This window comes from Canis aureus, chromosome 26 (genome assembly GCF_053574225.1).
Source record: "Canis aureus isolate CA01 chromosome 26, VMU_Caureus_v.1.0, whole genome shotgun sequence".
In the NCBI taxonomy this organism is placed as follows: domain Eukaryota; kingdom Metazoa; phylum Chordata; class Mammalia; order Carnivora; family Canidae; genus Canis; species Canis aureus.
Window position 1 is genome coordinate 35499108 of NC_135636.1, and position 14805 is coordinate 35513912.

Consider the following 14805-nt stretch of genomic DNA (forward strand, 5'->3'; position numbering starts at 1 on the left):
TCAAAGGTAGAGTATATTTCCATGTCCCTTGATGCCACAGCACCAGCTTTATCTAATGGGATGTTTCAGACAGGTCTCAAAGCAACTTCACATGATTGGAATTTTTTTGTTGTCTTCCTGCTATCATCGTGAGAAGAGTATGCCTAGGCTAGCTCGCTGTTGCCAGGGGGAGGATATGAGCTACATGGAGCAGAGCTTCCCTAGCCAAGGTGTCCTAGGCAAGCCTGGCCCAGAGTAGTCAGACACCAGCTGACCACCACAAATGATTGTTGCTTCAAGTCGCTGCATTTTCGGGAGGTATATTATGCACCAGTAGTTAACTTCTATATCCAGGTAGTTTGTTAATATGCAGATCTTGAAACTGTGACTCTGTAGGGGCTTAGAAATTTGCCTGTTAGTAAACTTCCTGAGTGAATTTGTGGACCATACTTGGGGGAAAACTGTTTTAGAGTCAACCTTTTTTTTATGTATATTCATGGGAAAACTCTTAACATTTATGAACTTCCAACTTTCTCATCTGCAAAGAGGGGATAATACACATTTCCTACATTGTAGACATGAGGATTAAATGAACATAAAGAAACCCTAGGTTTTTCTCCTCTTCCTTCCCCTCCTCCTGTCTTCCCCTCACCCTCACCCAATCCCAGGAAGACACCAGTGCGAATATCTTAGGAAAACATGAATCTCAGGGTCACAGCTTTATTGTATAGATTTTCAACACAGCCATATTACAAACATTGTCAGGGAACATTTACAAGAATAAATAAGATGGACTTGCAGGTGTAAAAAGATTACACTTCACTGTAATGTACAGTCAAAAAATATATCTGATATTCATTGACCTGACATTATTTACCTTCTGCTTTTTTTAAGCTAGAATTGGAAAGGAAAAAAAAAAAAAAAAAAAGAACATTGACAGCACAGTGCTGGCTTTTGGAAAAGTTGATTTATTTTGTTTTCTCTTCTCATACGTGCTTTATCTATCAAACACCCAAACTGTACAAGTGCAGGCCATTGGGATTCACGGAGAAGGCTGCAAACAGTGTGGAGACTTTGGTCTCATGCAATATCATATGCCCAGTGGATGTGATGATGTCAGTCTTCCTAGAGTCGAGTGGGAACCCCATGATGGCCCTTAGGGGGCGATGATGGTGTCTGGGAGCCAAGACAAGGGTAGAAGCCCTGACTCTTTCTTTGCCTTTTGTTGGCCAGTTGATGTAGGGTGAAAACAGAAGGTAGAAAAGTGCTTTTGAGTCTGACTGCCAAAATGGGTTAGCGTAAATTAACCTGGGCTAGACCAGGATCCACCTGGCAATGACACGGATGCCCTGGGGATGACTATAATTATGTGCCGACTGAGTCACTGTGCTTTTGCTTTTGCAGTCTGCTTCAACAGGCCTCAAGTAGGAAGGGGGGTAGAAGTAGCCTCTGGAGATAATGTGTGTGCAAAGCAAAGCCCTGCTCTGGGTCCTGCTTGGACCTTTGCTAGTTCTGGCTGTCACTGATGGCCTTGTTGGCCAGTGGGCCTGAACTATGGTTGGTCTCATCACAGATCTTGGTAGGCATTGGGTCTATGGCAAAGCAACTGTTCTTTCTGGACTTTCTTGTGATAACCAGCCAGGATAAGTCCTGAATATGGGGCCAGAGCAGCATCTCGGCCTGCATGGTGGGAAGACTTGGGCAGGAGAGTAGGGGACTTCAACCGGCACAAACCAAGCACAGCCTTGGCTTTGTGCTTTGTAGGAATAAAGGGGTTCAAATACAGTCCAAGCTCCATAACATATCACCCATCTAGGGTGGAAGGGAGTGAAAGGTCATCTCCTCAATGCTCTTTCTTCGCTTTAAAGTCTGGCCTCTGTTGGACCACTGCTGAGATGGGCAGCTCATACTCTCTGGCACACAGCCAGTTCTTCCTTAAAATCATCAAACTTCATGCATTGATCCTAGTTCCACTCAAAGTAGTGACCTGGGACTAGCAAACCATGCTTGAATTTTGTCCAATGATATATAGGCACATGGGCACTAACATTATATCTGATCCTTTGGAAGTCTGATTCGACCTGGGAGGATACTGCTTGGCCCTCTGAGCCTCCAGACTGCTCTGGGGCTTTGATCCAAGGAATATCTTCCATCACTGATCTTCCATGGGAGGGATAGGGGTATGGTGAGCACTGAGAGCTTGTCAGATCATCCTATAGGAGGTCTATGGATTTGTATTCACAAGCCCAAGAGCACTGAAGTATGCTTACGGGGACTCATTAGTGCACCATTGGCAGGTTATTTCACATTCCCCTTCCTCCCCTAAATCTAAGAATTCCACTCACCAAGGAACCATGAATTATATGAATTACCCTGAGCTCCAGGATTTCATATCAGTACCTTCCTGCCCAATGCTCTACTGCCCCTGGACCCTTATTTTCTGAACATTCCAATCAAGGGTCAGAGTCTAAATCCCATCACTTAGAGCAGCTCTGAAGGTTGTTCCTTGGTGATCCAGCCCCAAAGGGTCTTTCTTATAGACTCATCCTGAGTTTTCTCACATCCCTTATATCAGCCCCAATGGTTCATCCCCAAGCTCTCAGCTAGGATGCTGGGTGTGGGGTCTTACCACTGTAGGTGCTGACTCTACCTCTTGGGGACCTAAAATTTATGAGTGAATGTGGAAGTGAATATGGCCACTCTGATGACCTTTCCCATCTTTTCTGAGGGTGGGCAGGAGGCATGCAAGAGATGGACTTGGTCTCTAAGACAGTTGCACAGCCAGTGGTATGTAAAAGTCTACCTCTAGTTAGCCATAAACCAGTAGAAAGTCTTCTCCTGTTCATGAATATGGCTTAGACCTCTCTGCTGTGCTTCTGAGGGTCATATCTGTAACTCTGAAATATATGTCAGAGGACATGAGTTTAGCAGTCCCCTCCACTTTTTGCCATGTACTTCTCTCCCTGCTGCTCAGACTGTATATGACATCAAAAGCAGATCCTTGCTAGGTGCTGCCAATGCCATATATTTTTATCACTTTCAGTTGTATATACACAGAGAATCTTCAAATTGGAACCCTTGCACAGGAATATAGGAACAATGATGTATCTCACCTGGTCTCCTCTAGTTGGATTCACTTTGTCTTTTTCCTGTTTTATTGGGCTGTGCTTTGGAGCTGGCATCATCAGCTGAGAAGGAGCTCTGACTAGTAGGATGGTGGGGAAAGCAGGTCAGGGCTTTGAGATGAAATGGCCATCTATGTGACTCAAGTTTCATCTTCTGATCTGTCCTGTAGCTGGGGTTGACACAGATATAGCCCAGCACAGTCTGTTAACATCCTGCTTATCTTCCTCTTGGGCTGGTTCATGTTTCCCATGGCATCACTTCTGACTTAGCGGGGTGCTGATGGCCTGTCTGTCTAGCCCAGGAATGGCTAGGTGCAGGCTAAAGGAAGGTGGTTTTCTTCATTCTGTTCTAAGGCAGTGAGGTGTAGGAGAATTATCATCTCCTTCAATATCTCTGGGTCTGGGTAGGACAGTTACTCCTGCTGAAATGACCTGGTGAGTGCCTCGCTATTCCTCCCTGGGCCTCACTTCTGCTGTCCACAGCTGCCTAACTAGACTGATAACTGTATGCACACAACAGGGATTCATACTGAAGCTGAGGAAGTGTGGATCCTAGGGAGAACATACAACAGGAGCTAGTTTAGCAATGGGGAACAGATGATGAAGAAATAGGATTTGATTAGACAGAGGGAAAATTATCATCTTTTCTCCAAGACATTGAAACTTGGTCTAAAGTGGCATCTTTGCTCCTAGTGGTCCTGGCCAGCCCTCCCTGTCCCCTGTCCTGGGGACCACAGAAGTGACCACTTTGCCCTATATTCCATGTGCATCCTTGAATATTTCTTTTGGGTTCCAACTTCTTGACCTTGCCTTGCTGTTTTCTTACTCAAAGTTCTCCAAATCTGTGCCTTCTACGTGGCCGAGGCTCCTTTTTTCACATCTTTTGCCATTAATTGGTTGGCCCAACATTGTATAGCTAAGAATGGCCAAGCTGTGATTTGAACTGAAGACTATAAGCTCTTCCAACCAACTGCATGCCTCACCAAGGGATGAACTGTGCCATAATAATCTGTGCTTCCTGGCAGCACCCCTTCCAGGGCCCTGGCATGTTGCAGGAACCCATTATGTATGTATGTATGTATGATTAAAGTAAAGTGAGAAGCCTTCCAGACCCTAGCCCCTCATGTGAAGCATGTCCTTAGATTTGCCCACATTAGAAACCATGTGACTTCACCCAGACAAAGTCTAGAAGTCCCAGAATTCAGGAATCTGTTCAGAAAGGCTGTATACATCTTCTCCTTTTCCTTTAGGGTAATATGGGCTCAGCCTTCACCAAGGCAGATGAGCATATCCTCATCATCCTAGGATATGCCAATGGGTTCCTTCCAGCATCCAGCTGAAAGAAACTTGAGTTGAGATCAACCCATGAGTGGTGAGGTCATGGAACCCCCACACCAAAGCATCTATCTAGGGGAAGCTGAGCTGGTCTTAAACCTGAGTCTGGACCTGGTCTCATGAGGAAACAGTATGGCCAGACACTGTGATTCTCAGACTGGGATATGATTCCCTAGATTATGTCATAGTGGGTTGAGGGGACCAAAGCCACTTGAAGGACTAGGGCACATCATTTAAAAAATAGTCCTTTAAAGAAATTCAGGCACATTAGAGTGGAATGGAAGTATTGCATGAATTGTTAAAGTGAATCAAGAGACTAATGCAATTTTAGGCTTGTGTGCTTTGGGCTTCACAACAAGATCCACTGGGTTATCTGTTCCACTCTAGTCTTTGATGTTATGGGTAGATCCATGAGAAAATCTGAGACATCGTGGTGGAAAAATATTGTTTTTGGAGTCAGAAGAAATTTAATTGCTGGCTCACCTAGTCACTAACTGGGGAACTGATTTCTCCTCTCTGAGCCTCTGTTTCCTCATCTGTAAAATGGTGACAATCATAAACACTTCTTAGAGATGTTGGAAGAATTCAGTGAGCTCCCAGGTTACAGTCCCCAACAAAGGGTCCCCTGGTTCCATGTGAAGGCTGACATGGGGTAGGCCATTGCTCTGGATACACGCACAGAAGAGGGCAAGCATTAAGAGCAATCTGATCCCTCCGTTCCCATGAAAGGAGGGTGCTGTGGTCATCTAGAGGCCCAGAAAGGGTGAAAGGGCACAGTGGAGGCAGAGCTAAGTTACTTCCTAAAGCCAGCTAGGCCACAAATAGACACAGGTTGGTAATAGTTCCTGGCTTCTCATTAGTTCCTCATATCTTCTGCAGAGCCCGTAACTAGGTGACCCAGAGGCTCTGTACTAAGCGGGGGGCAACTCTCTTTGGCATCCCAGAGAGAAGAGGCTGGCCCTTGCTGTGGAGGCTCAGAGAGCATGGATACTATTTTCCTCTGCATCATCAAAGGTAGCCCACCCTCTGAGTGGAGTGGGGTGGGAAGATAGGTTTGAGGGTGTTTGCTCTTATTTCCCAGGGACTGGATCAAGTCCAAGTTCCAGGACACCAGTGCCCCATCTTAGGGGGAGATATCCCCATCACAAGCCTTAGTTTCATCCCTTGTTAACTGGCCTAAGACCTGTTCACTGTCCTGCCCTCTTTAGAGAGCGGCTGGGTTTTGAGAAGATGGGGGGCCCTTGTTGGGCTGGTTACCCCACCACGGCCTGTGTTTTTATAATTTCCCTTTTCCCTGAAGTCACATTTTAAATTCCTACCATTTGAAACGATAGAAGCCAGTGTCATTTTTATCTGCTAGCTCCGTCACCCCTCCTGGAGCAGAATAAATCTTAGGATTTGTGTGGATAGCTCCCCTCCCCCATTCGGCATGGATGAGCCATGATCTGAGAAAAGAGCATATGCCAGGCTGATTTGCTCGGCTATAGGCTCCTGGGAGGCTGTGTGGGCACTGGCTGGAGCAGTGGCTGGGAGCCAGGGGGCCGGCTCAAGCACACTAGGGAAGGGACCCATCAAAGGAGAAGAGAGAGTTCGGTGGGGGGCTCCTCCGCTTTCCTTCACTTTGAGATGCTTCCTTTTGAACCTCCAAAGTGACAGCCTTTCCGTGATCAAGTCTGGTGTCCCTGGACTTTCAGACAGCTCCAGAGCCCATGCCAATGGGAACAGCTTCTGTGGGCTCCTTTCATATCCCATCCTCATGGGTCTGGAGGCCTGAATTCGTCACCCTGCTCCATGGTTGAGCAGAGATCCTGAGTTTCTCACAGAAGCTGAGTCTCATGATCCACTGCATATTTTGTTCTCGCAACAAAATAATGAGCAGACAGACAGACAGATGTGATATTAAAACGCACACACTGAAGGGAATGTTTTCACAGTGTCTGATGAAAGGAAAAGAGGCAGCCCTACTGGCCCCAGAGGGAGTCTTCTCTAACGGAGCCGAGCATATCACTCAGTAGCTCTGCTGGCTTCCCTGTTGCCCTCAGGGGTAGTCTATACTCTAAGTGAGCTCTCTCCTCCGTGCCCCAGCTCATCCCCTGCCACCCCTCCTACAGTGCTATGCTCCAGCTGTGTTCACTTCCCACCATACCACCTGCCTTCCCCTGCTCCCCAGATGTGCCCCCATCCCAAGGAGTTTTCATACCTCTTCGTCATGGCATATCCAGATCCCTTGGACTGATTGCCTTTCTTCCCTTTTTCTACCTGTTGAGACCAAGCTGGAATGGATGCCATCTTCTCTAGGAAGCCCTAGGCAGGCAGAGTCTTGCTCCCAGGTTCATATAATACTCCTATGCTTCACCACCTCTGCACTGGGGTTCAATTTCTCCAGTATACAGTGAGCTCTTGGGTGCAAAAACCTGTGGCTTATTGAATTCTCTACTCCTCATCCCCTGTCTGGGGCTAGACAGCTTCCAAGTGGAGCTTTCTAGATCCCAGGCCACCCTGAGTTTGCCAGAAACTGTGCTTGAGCACCCAATGGAGACCAAGGTAGAGAGTGTGTCCCTGGCTGGAAGATCTCATAGCCTGAGGGAACACGCACCTGTTTTCATGGGCTAAGAAATTAGATGGGACTAGCTTTCCTGGGGAGCCGGGAATGAGTTCTGAAGATATATCTGAAATTCTGGGCTTCACGTAAGAACTCACATCAGAAAGAAAGAATTAGATATCCATTGTGGAGTTCTCTGCTTAGAAGTTTCTGGCCTTATTTTACCCTCCATAAAATAACTGCTTTGCTGAGAAAGATGAAGAAAATGGTGTGATCAAGTCTTATCACCAATGTCTGCCTGGTCAGAACCCAGAATTTCATCACTGAGGAAGATGCCTCAGTTTCCCCAATTGTAGAGATGATGACGGATTAGTAGTTCTCTCATGGGGGTTCTAGGACTGCGTGAGATGTCATATGGAATGTGCCAAGCCTGGCATACAGTAGGTGCTGAGCAAATACTGGTTCCCTGTCACTGACTCACCCACACTTTGGACAAGACCCTAGAGATCCTTGGCTTATTTTAAACCAAAGCATAACTAGGTCCACCTTGACCTTTCTCATGATGGCAGCTAGGGGTTTCTCTAGGAGGGAGTTCAAATTTGGAGATCCATGATGATGCACAAAGCTGGTATTTTATCAGCCCCGGAAACTGAAGGGACTATTTTCAGGTTAGCCTGTCTCCCTACTCAATGGCAGTGCTGTTGCAGGGTGGGATCTTTTAAGGACATTGCCAGGAAAGATTACAGGCCTGAAAGATTTGTCTTATATTACACATTCAAACTTCCCTCCCCCTTTTATTTTGACATAACAGACTAAGATTTTACACCTCCAAAACAGTTTCTTTTCATACACATTTTGGAAAATAATCAAATCTTATCCACCCCCCAAGAGACAGAGGGTTGGCCAGAGCCCTGCCCCAGAGAGATGGTTCCTTTTCACAAAGACAAGGAAGAGCAGCAGAGTTCCATGCTCCCCCTTCCCACCAATTACAAAAAGCAAAGAGAACCTTTCTCAAAGGCTGTGGACACAGTGGGCTGGCCAGTGAGTGACAGGTCAAGGCCTAGGCTAGGGGAGGGGTACAGAACGGTATCGGGCCAAGCCCCATGCGGGTTAGGTGTGTGAGTGGGGGCCTCTGCTGTGGTCTCAGGAGCATCCCGCGGTCACGCTGATCCAGAGCGACAGGTGTCCAGTGCCAGAGAACCCTGAAGGAGACTGCAGGGGGCTAGCAGAGCAGGGACCCCCCTCCCTCCAAGAGCCCTAATCATTTCCACGACACAGAAGGGGAGAGCACACATCCCTTCCACTCCCAAGGACAAGTAGGGCAGGGAGGTGCTGCTGAGGCTGTCACTCCCCAACACTCACACAGGGGGCTTGCCAGGAGATTCGCAAACTTGAGAAGAGCAAAAGCAGGAGGTCTGGGAACCGAAAAATCCAGGGCCTTGCCACAGGAGCACTTCTGCACAGGCCTGTGGCCGCCGCTTGGTTGGGTGTGGAAGGGAGGCCTGGGCCTTTCAGAGCAGCACCTCCCACAGCTCCAGGAGAGCACTTGGAAGGTGCAGAGCCTACCACAGAACACGGGACCCTCCAGGCTTCTCCTTGGAGTTGGGCAGGGTGCCAGCTTTAAGCCCTTGAGCCCAGTCACCATTCACAGAAAGGGGAGGGGGGCACGTAGCTGCAGCAGCCGCTGGGCTCCGGCAGGCTCCCCATCCCATCAGGCTAAAAGGAGCTTAAATATTCCAGTGCCACCTCGTATACAAATTTATACTGTTCCTGCGAGGGGGGAAGGCAGAGAGGGAGCAGAGGGGGTGAGGAGAGAGATGAAAGGGAAAGGGGAAATGCATTTAGGTTAGAGGCACAGATTTTGGAGGAAACGTTATCTACCTCCACACTAACAGCCAACTCAAAATTATCCATGTAATTATCTGTCCCTGGACATCCCCCCAGCTTCTGCTCAGTGCCTACATACACCCACGTGTTCCCAGATGCCGGTGGGGTCACCTCCTTCCTTTTCACTGTTCTGGACTCCGGTGCTTCTCAGACTGTAAGGTGTATAGGGAGCATCCAGGAATCTTTCTAAAATACAGACTGATGGAGTAACTCTGGAGTGGGTTTAGATTCTGCATTTCTAACAAGGGCCCAGGTGATGCTGACGCCACTGGTCTGTGAATGAGAATCTGAGTAGGAGCACGCTTCAAGTAAGTCAAGACTCTTAGGTCAAAGTTCCCTGTGTGTGGTCTGTTCCCATCATTGCAGCGGCCTGAGGACCTGGGCTCTGTGTGCCCACTTACTGTCCATCCCTTTCTGCAAAGCGTCTGAGCCCTGCTTACACTGTAGCAAGTCGCATAAGTTAATTAGAATAGGATTGGACTGAATTGAAAATATAATTCACACTCTACTAATCCAGAATCCCTTCCCCTAAGCCTGAATTAGTGGTATCAGGATTAGTGGTGTCAGGATTAATATTTGGGCTGCCCTGCAGGAAAAGAAAGTTGGTGAGGTTGGAGTGGAGGGGCGCAGAGTAGACAGCCGTGTGCAAAGGATGTGGCCTGTCAGGACTGAGGATGCACCCAGCTGTTGGGGGTTTTTACTATCTGATGCCACTTTCTCCACATCAGGGGAACTAGGGTCAGGCCCTGGCTGTGGAATAAGCTTCCTGGGACACTCACCAGGGTCTCCACCATGTTGGATTTGTTGTTACGCAGTGTTTTCACGATGTGGAACACGTCAATGATGTTTTGCTGCTGGATCATCTCACACACGCTGCAGATGGCACAGAAGGTTCCACTGCGGCCGCCCCCATTTCTAAACACAGAGTGAAGAGGTGAGCTATATTCCTGGGTAAACCCCCTCCCCCAGCACCTGCTGATCCTAAAGCCATATCAGCAGTAGTGGGGAGTGGCTGCCCCGGTAAAATGCAAAGTCAGGCTGTGGTGAAAGCCTTACTGGTTTGAGCCCCATTGGTGCCATGAATCTGCTCTGACTTTGGGCAAGTTGTTTCCTATTCATATAATGGAGGGGTTGGACTAGATGCTTTTTGAAAATTCAAGTAGCTGGATGTTTCCTTGGTTCTATGATCATGTTAAAGTCACCCATGGCACACTGACCCAAACAGTGCCTTTTACATGTGGTCCCTGTCCAAAAGGATGTTTGGATCCTCCTACACATCGAATTAAGACAATGGAAGATCCTAGATGGTTTTCATTCTAGTGTTTTTCTATCCACTAAGGACGGAAACATCAGAGACATCTCTGTTAGCCTCAGGTTAGCCAGCCTAGGCTTGGAGATGGGGCTGGTGGGTCTGAGATGGTCTATCCTGAAACGACAGGTCTCTGTTTGGACACCCTGGTTTGAGCAAGACCCTGTTGATCAGGAGAGCAGAGCTAGAGAGCTCCTGGCAGGGTCACCTCTCTGTCCCTCCTGATGCTCCATAGTTCATGTTCATGGAAATACCCCTCCAACTATTTATTGAAAGTCCATTTAGGAATCTGCCTGATTCGGAACTCCTGGGCATGTTACCAAGAGCAACTAATGATTTCATATAATGGCCTATGTCTAAAGAACACCTGGATGGAAACTAAGGTGCTTGGTTTCCCAGATGTTTTATCTACAGGACACCCAACAAGCAAATGTTTTAAGTACTGACAGTACTTTCTATTCACTGGCCAGTGCCTGCATTTTGGTGTCTGTTGTGTTTTCTGGGCCTACGAAGATGCCAAGGTCCCCGATGATAGAAGGATATGACTATGCTTTCCTAGTTACCTTGGCAAGGGGGCACATGGGTAAAAAGGTACTCCTTCAAAAAAATCAGGCTAAAAGATAATCACCCAGAGGAGGAGGAGGAAGGGGACTCCCCCCAGAAGGAGCGTTCTGAAGCAAGAACGATAGAATCCAAGAGGAAGAGGGGAGTGGGCACAGGTGTCCCAGGCCTAGTGGAGTGAGACCCTGGATGGAATGGGTGTGGCCATGTACTTAAAGGGGAGGCCACCTCAGTGTGTGGGAGGGAACTGGAGGGAGCAGGGAACCAGTTGCCAGTTTTGGGGATGTGGGCAGAACCAGCCTGGTCTGGTTGATATTACCCATCAACATGACACACCTCACATCATCTTCCTGGTCCCTGGTTTGTGATTTGTGCCTTTAGGAAGAAAGGATTATTATAGGTGGTGGCTGTAAGCTATGTGTATGTGTTTCTCTGGTTTTCTTGATGTATGCATGCACTATTTTTAAGAAGGGAGCAATAAGCTGGTTTTGTAAGGATTGAACTTGATTCTGAGGTCAGTAAAGTGTTATTAATGCCTCCACTGGCTCCAGAAATATTTACTCTGAAGAGAGAAGAGCTTGCTCCTACCTCCTCTGACACAACATTTTAAAAGAATAGGGCCTGTTCCATCACCTTCCCCCAACCTCCACGTACTAAGCAGCAAAGGGAATGGTTGTCAGTCATATGTTGCATAGCTATTATGGCTACACATGTGTTCTGTGTCCAAGATCTTTGCAGGATCCTTCTCTGAGGTCCCTTTATACTCCTCTGGCAGACTATGACACAGGTTCTCAGACGTAATTACTTTCACAACATATACATACTTGCTACCATGATATTGTGGATTTGTATAGTGGTAGATGAACTGTATTTGTTCTCTAAATATTTTATACCAAAGCATGATAGGGCCTTAAGATGATCTAATTCAATATACCCACTGGAAAGATAAGGAAACTGAGGCCCATTCAATTAAGTAACTTTCTTGATGACGGATTGTCATCAAGACAATCCCAGTCCCTTAAGGGTCCTGACCTCCACTGAACATTATGACGTCAAGGTCTATTTGCAAATCCCTGTGCTCTGGCCATGCCAGTTCTAAGATAGGAGGTAAAGGTTCCAGGGTGCCCCAGTAATGGAAGTATAAATACAGCCCACCTGAGCCCACAGAGCTGTGGGAGACAGTGTCCCCTGGGCCCTTTGCAGCCATCCATCAGCCTCTCAGGCTCCCCATGTCCCTGTGTTCCCTCTAAACCCACGGCAAGGGATGCCCCCCCAGGCCAGCATGGCCAATGAATTCTTTGGTTTACTCAGAGGCAATGTGGGTTAGCAGATGGCATATTAGCTTGGAGGCCAGTGGCTTTAAATCAAAGCTTCTCTCTTAACTTCCCGACCCCTTACCCTGTCTTGCCTCAGTTTTTCACTACAACGTGATAACATCTACTTCGCAGATAGTATTTTAAGATTCACTTAAAATGTCTGGCATCAAACTCAATCAACACATGCTCCTCTCTTCCTTTCCTTCCTTAGGAGATAACTGGAGGATCTGGTCACTGGAACTCATTTCATCCTAGCTTTCTTGCAACTAACAGGACACATTGTGCTTCCTGCTGGGGAGTAGGGCTTATCTCCTTATTGGGCGTGCTGGGGAGTGGCCTGCCCACCTCCTATGTTCGGAAAAGGCCACCAGGTTTTGCATCAATAACACGTCACACAACCTTAGTTCAGGGCAACAAACTGGTGACACCCAGTCCATGAAAGATTGTAATTCCTTGAATACACACTCCCTGGCTTTTAAGGGATGTTGAGATGTGGTGCAGTGAGGCATGCCTGTGGCTGGTGTTTGTGGCCAGTGGCATCCTCAAGGACAGACACCCTGTCACCCAGCATCCATACAGCCCTCCTAGTACTCACAGGCAGTGGACCACCGTGCGCCCCTCCCTCCCGTCATACTGCTCCTGCCATTTCTCCAGCCGCCGGACCACTTTGAGCAGAGAGCGCTTGGAGGGGGGTGTGTCCCGGTAGGCGGGCCAGCCGATGTACTGGAGGTGCTGGACTATACGATAACCATCCTGAGGCTGAGAACAGAGAGGCCATTAGGGCTGCTTTTCCAGGGATGCAAGCCCTTCTGATGCCCTGGGGCTGCACCACTGTAGCGGGACACAGACTCAATGGGGTCTGTGCCGTGTCATCATGGGGAGAGTCACAGATGATCCCCATGCTCATCTTTATACCTTTGTGCACACTGATTCTCCAGCCATGACTTCCCTGCAGCCCCTCATCCTCCACCTCCCCCACCTGGAAAACTACTGATTTCCAAAACCCAAGTCAAATGTCCCTTTCCCTAGGAAAAGCCTTCCCTAACTCTACTGGGCAGAATTCATCTCCCTCCCCCGCCCACACCCCCCACCCCGAGCTTCATGTTTCCAGAACATATCTCACCATCCCATTGGACAGTGAACTGAGTTCTGTTCGCCCTGGGCCCCCAGTAAAGACCAAAGTCTTTAGCCACTTCATAGACCACTAATCTCCCTCTCACCCAGCACTCCACCTAGCTGGTGAATTTTCCCATGGAAGCAACTAATTATTTTTCATCTTGGTGTTCTCAGGGTCTTGGTCAGTAAGCCCAAACCTTACTGGATCCAATCAAAGAATGCATCAACTCACGCCAAAACAAGACAACACAGTGGGGAGGCACTCATTTCTGAACAGTTTTGACTACAAGGCAGCAAGTGTGTCAGGGAACAGGGGGATGGCGGGCTGGATGTCTCCCTGTGCATCTCTCCGTGTCAGAGGCATTGTTGGGTGTGAAGCCGGAATCAGCAGAAGCATTGCTTCGCCGAGGAGGATGGGATTATCAGGATGGCATGGCATACATTCCTGGCTGGGGTGCAGCAGCCTCTCCTGATAGCCTCCATCTGTTTTGGGGAGAAGCAGTGCAGGAAGCAAAGGTGGGGGTACACTTACCCGAGCCATATTGCAGATGCGGAATATTCTGTGGATGATGTCCTCATCAATGTCCGCAGACACGAACTCCACTTGGATGGGCCCGTAGCACCCGGAGGTCTTCTCGGGCCAGTACTGCATACAGAGCTGGGGCAGGGGAGAGGTCAGAGAGAGGCCGAGGTGAGGGGGGGGTGTTGGTCTCATTTATCGCCGAGCCCTTTCTTATTGCCTGCAGAACATGCTGGCTACAAAGGTAGAGTATTAGGTGGGAAATTTGACTCTGCTTCCCGGTTAGGGAGCAGCCACCCATTGCTGTTGGTGTTGCTGAAAAGTCAAAACTCTGAACACAGAAACACTGGACTTAAACATTTTTGCTATGTTGTTATCAAACCATTTGTTAGGTTTGCTGGGCCTCAGTTTCCTCCTCTGTAAAGCAAGGGGGAATAATACCTTCCATAAAGTGTTGGCCGGATTACAGCATTGAAGCAAGAGCAAGTACAGTTTCTAGTTAAACATGGATCAAGAAAAACTTCCCCATTCCCCCCCCCCAAAAAAAAAACTTTCCAGTGTTCATCTTACCACCAGATCATCAGTAGTTTATGAAACACACAGGTCTTGGCACCAGACATGCTTGGATCTCAATCCAGGTTCTGCTGTTCATTTGCTGTGACACAGGCCTGTTTTCTCTTACATAAGATGGGGACAGTTATGCTTACCTTGCACCAAAGATCATGTGACATGGTGCTGAGATATCTTGCCTGTGATCTTTCTTATTTTCCTGGAATTGGGAGTTAGGATCTACAGCTGAGAGCAAAAGGCAATGATTGCCCTTTGACCAAAGACAGTAGGTTTTCAGCCAGAGGTGGTTTGTTAGGGGACATCTGGCAATATTGGGAGATGTTTTGAAGGTCACACCTAGGGGTTGCTATAGGCATCTAGCATGTAGAGCATGCTGCTATCATCCCGCAGTGCATATGATAGCTCCTCTGAGACCAATCGGGCCCCAAATAGCAATAGGGCAGGGACTGAGAAACCCTGGTCTAAGATCCTAAACTGCTCCCTAAGTTTATAGTGCCATCAAGGAAAGACAGATAATTTATTTCTCGGTGTCTGTTGAGCCATTA

At 48.0% G+C, this 14805-nt stretch overlaps 2 protein-coding genes across 60 annotated transcripts in view; one reads left to right on the forward strand and one right to left on the reverse strand.

The window, feature by feature from the left end:
• The window catches only part of LOC144298368 (uncharacterized), a 234434-nt gene that overhangs the window by 203559 nt on the left and 16070 nt on the right, over positions 1-14805 (forward strand). For 5 of the 47 annotated variants that reach the window (XR_013365355.1, XR_013365335.1, XR_013365352.1 and 2 more), the window contains one exon: positions 9684-9802. The exons of the other annotated variants lie outside the window; for them this stretch is intronic. The gene's annotated coding sequence lies outside the window, so the exon portion shown is untranslated. The remainder of the gene's footprint in view (positions 1-9683; positions 9803-14805) is intronic. 47 annotated transcript variants of the gene reach the window in all.
• The window catches only part of PTPRT (protein tyrosine phosphatase receptor type T), a 1037422-nt gene that overhangs the window by 4711 nt on the left and 1017906 nt on the right, over positions 1-14805 (reverse strand). For 10 of the 13 annotated variants that reach the window (XM_077873206.1, XM_077873200.1, XM_077873204.1 and 7 more), the window contains 4 exons: positions 13703-13828; positions 12650-12813; positions 9648-9783; positions 669-8751 (listed from right to left, as the gene is read on the reverse strand). In XM_077873206.1, coding sequence (XP_077729332.1) covers positions 8698-8751; positions 9648-9783; positions 12650-12813; positions 13703-13828 — 480 coding nt within the window. In that variant the 3' untranslated portion in view covers positions 669-8697. Of the gene's footprint in view, positions 1-668; positions 8752-9647; positions 9784-12649; positions 12814-13702; positions 13829-14805 lie in introns of those variants that run through there. The other 3 variants (XM_077873195.1, XM_077873196.1, XM_077873193.1) reach the window with 1 other exon arrangement.